Source organism: Trachymyrmex cornetzi, unplaced genomic scaffold, assembly GCF_001594075.2.
Source record: "Trachymyrmex cornetzi isolate Tcor2-1 unplaced genomic scaffold, Tcor1.1 scaffold69, whole genome shotgun sequence".
NCBI lineage: Eukaryota > Metazoa > Arthropoda > Insecta > Hymenoptera > Formicidae > Trachymyrmex > Trachymyrmex cornetzi.
In genome coordinates this window covers 344,073-353,789 of record NW_017300014.1, presented here as the reverse complement: position 1 = coordinate 353,789, position 9,717 = coordinate 344,073, and the positions used below count along the sequence as shown (strand labels likewise).

At 41.2% G+C, this 9,717-nt stretch overlaps 1 protein-coding gene across 2 annotated transcripts in view; it reads left to right on the top strand.

The window, feature by feature from the left end:
- The window catches only part of LOC108767561 (F-box/LRR-repeat protein 20), a 20,608-nt gene extending 13,498 nt beyond the window's left edge, over positions 1 to 7,110 (top strand). The window contains exons 2-9 of one of the 2 annotated variants that reach the window (XM_018517496.1): positions 970 to 1,227; positions 1,776 to 1,843; positions 2,524 to 2,653; positions 2,777 to 3,238; positions 3,951 to 4,142; positions 4,217 to 4,318; positions 4,445 to 4,660; positions 5,307 to 7,110. In XM_018517496.1, the coding sequence (XP_018372998.1) occupies positions 970 to 1,227; positions 1,776 to 1,843; positions 2,524 to 2,653; positions 2,777 to 3,238; positions 3,951 to 4,142; positions 4,217 to 4,318; positions 4,445 to 4,660; positions 5,307 to 5,414 (1,536 nt within the window). In that variant the 3' untranslated portion in view covers positions 5,415 to 7,110. The remainder of the gene's footprint in view (positions 1 to 969; positions 1,228 to 1,775; positions 1,844 to 2,523; positions 2,654 to 2,776; positions 3,239 to 3,950; positions 4,143 to 4,216; positions 4,319 to 4,444; positions 4,661 to 5,306) is intronic. The other variant, XM_018517497.1, reaches the window with a different exon arrangement.
- Positions 7,111 to 9,717: the final 2,607 nt, after the last annotated feature.

Here is a 9,717-nt window from a genome sequence, read left to right as displayed (position 1 = left end):
CCCCCCCCCCCCCCACCTTCAGTCACACGATAGCTTTTCGATGAGAATTAAATGAGGATAGCTGGGCAGAAAGCATTCCACACTAATTAAATAAAGGATGATATCGCGATAATACGTTCAGTGGCGTAGAGTTTGTCTGAAAAAGAAAATCATTTGACAGAAATCCACCGATTATTGTGCACGAATAAATATATATAACAATATTTAGAGTACATTTCAAGTCCCTTTTACGTGTAGTAATATAATAACAATTTTTGCACAATACAGCAAAATGTGGACTGCATTAGTGATGTGTGTATGAATGTATGTGTGTATGACCACGACTGGAAATCGCTCGCTTTTGCTCGAACACGACAGCGTTTACTTGCGAATTAACAGCAGTATCACTTTCAAGTCAGAACAACATCAGAAAAACGCAATCATTTGAATTCCGACTTTGCATACGCTATTGTTCACATCGAGATCGACGATGAATCATTAATTGGCGATTAGTACGTGCGAAAGGAAGTCGGCATATAACTGGAACACGGCGAGGTCGTAGGTGCCTCTACGATTTAGCAAATGTAAGAATCGCTCGAGACCGTAATGTAACTGTTATAATTAATAAAAAATTACGTTATTGTCAGTGTAAAATTAAGCGAATAAGAAAATTGGGACGATTGGCATATTAAATAGAAGTTATAATAATAGTATGATAAGCAAATTGGAAATCGAGAATTTGAAAGCAACGAATTCATTATTGACGAGGTCCAAGTAGGATCTCGCGAATAAATCGTGGACGGACCGGAGCTGCGGAGCTATGGACCTCGTTCTTGTGTGAAATCTTCCGATTTCGAATGTAACAGAACGAAAAGGGGGGGAACGCTACTCTGAAGGCCGCGATTCCGTTTGTCGCGTGTACACGAAGCATTTACGCGGCGTGACGGTGTCAACGCGACGGAGATGACACGTATTGGGATGTTTTTTTAGAAAAAAGTAAGTCTCCAACAGTTAGGAGTGGGAGGAGGGGGCCAAGGGGTCGGAGCAATACAAGCGGTATTGGTCGAGGAGACGGAAAAAGGAAGCGGCGGTACCGGTGGACAATGGTGGAAGCAGCAGCATCCATCCTATCATCACCATTATCACCAACATCATCATCATCAACAACATTATCATCATCAGGGCGGTTATTACACGCAATCGCATACTCACAACCCTGTCACTACCATGAAGCAATCCTACATGCAGGTTAGTTAATCTAGAGATCTCTGTCCATCTCTGTCCGAGCATGTCAATGCTAGAGCTTTACCATACGCCGCTCCTCCCAGCGCCTCTCTCATGTCCCGCTATGAAAAGCGTATGTCTAACGTTGCGTCCCATCTCTCTGTATATCTCTTCCCAACTCCCTTTTCCTTTTTCCTCGTACCTTCATCTATCCCCGCCAATGTATACGTACAACGGAGACGGATTGTTCGACTCCTCTCTGTTGTCCATTTCTACTAATGCAGATTAACTTTAATCTCGGTTTAACTTACTTTTTATCTTTCTTTCTAATTCTAAGCATTAGAAGAAAGTAAAAAGTAAATTAAATCGAGATTAAAGTTAATTTTTCTTTTATCTTTTTCTAGTTCTAAGCGCTAGTAAAAGATAAACAGTTAATTAACTCGAGATTAAAGTTAATCTACATTGGTAGAAATGGACATGTGAACGTTCGTCGGACATGCGAACGATAACGCGAGCGCGGCCCGGTTCATGTCGTGCTCAGATCATATTTAATCACCTGTCTTTCGTTGCAGCTAACATGGGTGTTTCATGATGACGAGGCGCAGATTAACAAGAAACTGCCAAAAGAATTACTACTCAGGTACGGCGTACGTTTGATTGCAACGTATACGTTCCGCGTCTGCTGGCGTTCCCGTCGCGATAAGAGACGGTGAAACTTATCAGTTTTGACAATTGAGCGAGAGATAGGAATTTGACACTCTCTTGTACTCTTCAATAGTATTAGAATAGATTTTAATCTCTAAACGTCTTATCTTAACGCATTAGATTTGTCGTATTTATATTTGAAATAGACACACGTTTATTTTTACCAATGTAAATTAACTTTAACTAATTCTTAAAACTAGAAAAAGATGAAAAGTAAATTGAACCGAGATTAAAGTTAATCTATATTGGAAATGGGTATTGGAACTAGAAAAAATTAATCAAATCAAGATTAAAGTCAATCTACATTAGTGGAAATGGGTATTAGAACTAAAAAAACATAAGTAAGTCAAACCAAGATTAAAGTTAATCTTATACATTCTTAGAAATAGGCAACAGCTCTATATTTGCCCTTTACAATTTTTTTATATGCGAGACAGACACCTTATATGCTAAGATTTGTAACGTAAAATTTGTACACAAGACGTAAGCGTTATGTTTTATCACGCCTCGCGAAAAACTTAAGTCCATATTGTCCTCCTTGCGTTCGCAAAGTGTTAGGCAATCGCGGGATGCGATAACATGCGAGTTGTTTTAACGAATCTCTATAATTGACAGAATTTTTTCGTACCTCGATGTCGTATCGTTATGCCGTTGTGCCCAAGTAAGCAAGGCCTGGAACGTATTGGCCCTCGATGGGTCCAATTGGCAGAGGATCGATCTTTTCGATTTTCAACGAGACGTGGAGGTAAATAAAAAAAAAAAGAAATCGTCCCTCACGAATCTAAAGAAAAAAAAAAAAAAAAAAAAAACAAAAAACAAAAAGATGGACTCGCAATTAATATCGGATGGGGGGGACTTTGTTGCGTAGGGACCAGTAATAGAAAATATCTCGAGGCGTTGTGGCGGATTCCTCAGGCAGCTCTCGCTCAAAGGATGCCAAAGCATCGGCAACAACTCAATGCGCACCCTAGCCCAGTCATGTCCTAATATCGAGGAGCTTAATTTGAGTCAGTGCAAGAGGATCTCGGACGCGACATGCGCGGCCCTCAGCAGTCATTGCCCCAAGCTGCAGCGGCTGAATCTGGACTCCTGCCCCGAGATAACGGACATGTCCCTGAAGGATCTCGCGGCTGGCTGCCCGCTGCTCACTCACATAAATCTCTCGTGGTGTGAGCTACTCACCGACAACGGGGTCGACGCGCTCGCCAAGGGCTGCCCGGAGCTCCGCAGCTTCCTGAGCAAGGGATGCCGCCAGCTAACGGATAAGGCCGTGATGTGCTTAGCGCGTTACTGTCCTAATCTCGAAGCGATCAATCTACACGAATGCAGGGTACTTATCTCATTGACTCCGCAAATCCGCGTGTTACGAACAATTGCGTCTCGCGCCTCAGACAGTCGTCGCGCGGCGGATTTGTCGTTAATGAGATATCGTTGTGTTCCTCGTAAAGATAAGACCCGCTCGTATCGCTGAAATAAAATTACGTTCGTCTTTTTTCATACTGAGAAAGTTGAGAAAGAAATTGCGCACAATAATATTTACAATTTGATTCAATAACACACGTTTGCGTAGAGACGTCAACGATTTTTATTTTGTCGATAAAAAGCGAGATAAAAGAAGAAAAAGGAAATATTAAATATTTAAAAAATTGTCTATATATATATTTCGTTAGCAAACAGATCTCATGCGATAGAAAAAAAGAAATTATTTATTCAAAATATATTTAGTTTGATTCATAAATATATATCTCGGATAAGCTATTTCTGTGACTTAAAATTAGAAATACCAACGTTTCTTTATTCCCTAAAAGGATCAAGTGAATAAATTAGTAATGAAAATAAAGAAAGAGTGATGAAAAATTAAGTATTTCATCAATATGAAAGATATAACTAAACAAAAAGTAAAAAAGAATCTTATCTCACAAAAAATATGTTTAATATTAATCTAAAGAGTAAAAATAATGACCGTTCGATATTTCTAGTATTAAAAATTTTCTAGGCATTTGCGTTAGTAAGTAAAAATCATTTTGGGATTCTTATTGCAGAATATAACGGACGATGGAGTCAGAGAACTTAGCGAACGGTGTCCACGGCTGCATTACGTTTGCCTGTCGAATTGCCCCAATTTAACGGACGCGACGTTGATTAGCCTGGCACAACACTGTCCACTTCTCAATGTACTCGAGTGCGTCGCGTGCACCCATTTCACGGATACGGGTTTTCAAGCCCTCGCGAGAGTGAGTTGATTGGCGAACCGTTTGAATCTGTAAACAACCGAGCCGCGTAATTCTATTCGACTTTCGACTTTCAGAACTGCAAACTGCTCGAGAAGATGGATCTGGAAGAGTGCCTTTTAATCACTGACGCCACCCTCACTCATCTGGCGATGGGTTGTCCGAGATTGGAGAAACTAGTGAGTAGCGATTTAATGTGAAACATTCGCGTTAGGCGATGATTATGACCTAGTCAGTGTCGGTGCACTTTCTCGATTCGCAAAAACGCTCGCCTTTATTGAGAGTTTTGCCATTTCCGAATACAGAGCCTGTCACATTGTGAGTTGATCACCGACGAAGGCCTCAGACAAATCGCGCTGTCGCCATGTGCGGCGGAACACCTAGCCGTCTTAGAGCTGGACAACTGCCCGAACATCTCGGACAACGGTCTGAACCATCTGATGCAGGCCTGTCACAATCTCGAGCGTATCGAACTTTACGACTGCCTACACATTACCAGAGAGGGCATACGTAAACTCAGAGTATTGTCCCGTTTTATCCTATTCTCCGGCATTCATGCGTTATGCGGAAAAAGGGATCCGGTTGTATTCCCCGCGGAGAGTTATATTTAGCGCACAACTAAGCGCGTATCACGCAACTGTATTACAAATCGCGCATTCCGCAAAAACTAACGATCCCGCGTAATTACGATATTCCGTCCGACGGCTGTAATTAATACTTCTTTTTCCGCTTAACAATGAATCGCATATGTAAAGAACTTTACGACTGCGGTTTACGGTACATTATCATAGATCAAGCTGTAATATACTTTCAAGAGACTTGCTTTTTTTCCCGTTTGTTTCAACGTACGAAACAAAGTAGTAATCGTATACGATTAGAGGTAGAACTTGTCATTTCTGTCGCTCTTAATTTACGATTATTGAATATTAAATTTGACAATCTTGCGTTTCGCGGGTTTTCTCCGTGTTCAAATCCATTCTTGGAATGCCAACGTTTCGTGAACCTTGCAGTCCACTTCATCAGGGCGAGGAGCAGCCTGATACTGAAACGTTGGCATTCCAAGAATGGATTTGAATACGGAGAAAACCCGCGAAACGCAAGATTGTCATATAGGAAACACCCGTGAAAGCCTCAAGAATATTAAATTTGTTATTTGTGCTATTTTAGGCCCATCTACCGAACTTAAAAGTGCACGCGTATTTTGCACCGCCGACTCCACCACCCAGCGCAGGAGCCTCGCGACAACGATACTGTCGGTGCTGCGTCATTCTGTGATTTTGCCTTCAACTCCTAACTCCGAAGTAAAAAATCGTCCGATATATATACCCACGGGATTAGTGGACCTTTATCGGTGATCGCTGTTTGCGGCGATTATGGGACCTCTCTCTCTTTCTCTCTCTCTCGTGGTTACCGGAGGAAGGGCTCCGGTTGCCCATCACACATTGATAAGTGAGAACGGGACTCGTTGTCAATTGCAAATCGTTAAATCGATTCATGCTCCACATGCAACGAGTGAAGTACGTCATCATCATCAACACAGATGCTACTACTGCAATTACCACTATGACCGCTGCTGCTGCTCTGCTGCTGCTATTACTATTACTACTATTACTACTACTACTACCGCTGTTACTACTACACTTATTATTATTATTATTTCTATTTGTACTCCGTTATCTCGATAGTAAGTGCATCGCCACTATCTCGGTTTATATTGCGTGCGGAAAGTTAGTCTGCAAAGGAAAGAAATTCTCAGGTTTCCTTTAGCGATATTATCGTTTTCTATGATCTTCATTTAGCGTTCGTCCACAGAGAGAAATGAACGCGCCCGCGCGTTTTCTGAGTCACTCGCGATACATACGGAGCGACGTATTCGAGAGCGAGCGAGCTTATTTTGATTAGCGTTCGGACGCGTATTTTCCTAGCGCTACGCGAGCAAGTTTATCGATTTACGTTGCTCGATAAACACGAGATACTTATTTTAAGATACGCGTAAATGTCTTATAAATATCTTAATGAGCACCCGCGCGCGTACTACCGATGGAACGTGGAAGAGAAACGGTAGTTTTAGGGACAACACGGAGTCAAGCGTGCAATTGTATCCAGAAGTCGAATTTCACACACAATCTCGACGTGTAATCGTAGCAGTTTCTCAACGAACACTGCCTATAATGCTATTGATAAACGAGAAAAAAAGATGCAAAAAAAGAAAAAAACAAAACACGGTATAGCAACCGCGAATCGAATCTCGTCGTAATATTTAGGGTATTAATTATCGTTTATCGTATAACGTAGACGTATATGCACCGATAAAATACGGCTCGGTGAAAGTGTTTCTTCTCGGTGTCTGTTTAAAAAGTATTAACGAATCGCGCGTACCGTGATTACCGAGCGACACCTACGAATTTCTTTCCTTTCGTTAAAAAAAGAAAACGAAAAAAAAGGAAGAAAAAATAGGAAGAGAGAGAGAAAAACGAAGAAGAACGCGTATCGCGGAATTTGTCGCATCAAGAGCGCACAACTTTCAACTTTCAACGACGAAAATTTCGACGTATATTTGTGATCGTGGACACTCGAGATAGAGTGAGAATGGGAGGAGGACGTTCGAGTATCGTCTTTGAAGACTCCACCGCCGCTGGCGCGGCCTATAGCGGTGGCGCGTGAGAGATGCATTTTACATCGATTCGCGGGCAGACGGTATTTATGCCCGTGTATCGTATCCTCGAATACCCGTGTAAAACGTAAACACCACTTCTCCTCGACAGCCCGGACATCTATTCTATTATTTCTATTCTCCGTTTTATTATCTTGTTTTCTTTTTTGTTTTATTTTCTTTTTGTAACTTGTCATGGACTAGGAGAGCACAGACTGAAAAACGAATCAAAGCGTTAATGTGTTAAACCGATTAACTTCGTGCCGGCGGCGAACGGCGCTGGCATTTTTACTTTTTAAGCCTAGGTTTAAAAAAAAATAACGGAATAGCGGCAGTATCATGAAGCCACGGACGTATCGCGAAGAGCGGTGGATCTTCGCGCGATCTGATCATCGCCAATTGATCCTGGATACGCCGTGACTACAGTGACGATGTGCCCGATGGTGAAGAACAAACAAAACAAACAGAAAAGACATTTAATCTCCGACCGAGTGCTTGTAAAGGCCCCGATTGTAACATCGGTGCCGTCATATCTCGGATCATGGTATTGTTTGATGAAGTAGCCGATTTGTCGTCGGACTTTCGCGGTCGCGTTGAACGTCGGCAAAGAGAGAACGAGCAATTTCATAAGAAGACATGAAATGTCGAACGTGACTTTCCCCGAGGTCGGGAAATAGACCACGGGAAGACGGAGCAACCCCTATACACGTGGATTACGATTTTCCATTTGATTGTACACGAAGAAATTCCACAGCGTAGTATCTCCGAGAGTTCTCGCGACGGAACTTGACGGCGGATTTGGGTTTCGAATCGACATAATTTATTTTGAATATAAAAGACACTACACATACATACGCGCGCGCGCACACACACACACACACGTACATTGGCTATATTTTTAGAAGCGTACCCTTGCCAGATTTTTACTAAAGAAGCCGTGGACGCATTTTGAACGCGTTAATGGCCGGTCGAAGACCAACGGGCGAAATTTTTAAAAGCGGTCCAGTTTCGAAGTGCAATATCCGTCAGACGCGAAACGCGCCTCGTTTTTTTTCCTTCCTCTGTCTTTGATTCGTGAATCGTAAACCCGGTTAATATCGCGATACACAGCAAGTCGTCGCGTTAAGCAAAGGGGGGGAGGGGGGAAGAAAGAAACACGAAGTATCGATTGTTAATCTTTTGGTAGCGTGTAAGAAACGTACCGCGTATATATGAAGTATATAGCGTGTAACAGAAATAACGGATGCGGCAACCTAGTATATAATACAACAGTAAATAAATATATAGATAAGATATGTTTTATACGCTGCATGTCATCCCTAGTGGAATAACGTGATCATTGTAAACGTGTCGTTTGAAGTCAGGTTAATAATTATAAGCGATGTACGATTATACGCGCGCATGACGTAACCGCCGATGATGCAGGACACATACACACGTACACATATAATGCGCGCTATCCGCAAGGCTTTTCGATCTCTCGCGAATCTCGGTATATGAGCGTTTGCGCTTTCTTTCCGACCTCTCCGAACGGAACCCAGGTAGCAAGCTACGTCGTTTTGACGTCAAAATGACGCCTTTAATGTCGCTTTGACGTCAAAATGTTGACAAATAATGCCAGCCCAGGTAGAACACAATCATAATGACATCATAAAGGATGTCATGGCTTTATTTCCCATACAGCACAGATTATTCTAGTAACATTGCAACGTTTCAGCAATATTGCACACGTTATGTTATTGCAAGCTTCTGTGCTGCATGGATTGTGAAAGTAGAACAAATCACGATACATCAAAATGTATTGTTAATGATGGAAAAGTAACTCTTAATCATATATAATATGATTAATAATCATTTTGGAGCCATTTTGATTTGTGTTCTGCTTGAATAAATCCAAGCAGAGCAACAAGTCACAATTAACTAACGTTAAAATGATGTTAAGATTAATTGTGACTGATCGAAAAGTGACTTTTAATAATCATTTTGGAGCCACTTTGATGTCCTAATGACATTTTATTCTACTTGAGTTATAAGTCAGTGATGAAACAAATAAGGTCATAATGATGTCCTTATAACTTTTGTATTCTATCTCGGAGCTTGCTACTTAGGAATTGTCACGCTGCGGTCACCCGAGAAATTCAACCGCGTGAATTCTCTGAAAAAAGAGGGCAGAACTCTTTCGCGTCAAATGAATCAAATAGATCCGTTCTTTTTAGTTGAACTGCTCGCACCGTTCATCTCTTCTTTTTTTTTCAATGTTGAAAGAAAAAGAAGGAAGATGAACTATATAAAAAAAGCACAGTTTAGTTGAAAAGGACAGATCTTTTATGCCCATTTCTCCACCAATATAGATTAACTTAAATCTTGGTTCAACTTCTTGATTTTTTTCTAATTCTTAGAACTAGAAAAAGATGAAGAGTAAGTTGAAGCAATTTTAAAATTAATCTTCATTGGTAGAAACGTGCATTAGTAGCGTCTAGGGATGAGATTTATGTTCCTCAGGTAGCAAGGTGACATTATTTGTCATCATTTTAACGTCAAAATGACGACTAACTAATGGCTTTCCAACAATAGACATAGAGTGCGTTCCACTTAACGTCCGCAATGCTCGCGAGCATCATTTCATCCTCATTGTAATCGAATGTCAAATAAGGATGAAATGATGTACGCGAGCGTTGCGGACGTTAAGTGGAACGCACCCACATTATAACACAGTAATTATTTCATCTTTGTTTAACATCGGCAAACAATTCGGATGTAATGATTCACTGTGTTACACTGTGTCATTTATGTCTCTTGCTGGAAAGTATCCAACTTCAGCTTACTACCTGAATCGAAACGAGTAAGAAACGAGAGGATTTTGCCAATGGTTCTTACGGTTGATCATCGTCCGATGTACGAGCTAAACTCAAAATACAAAGTCAA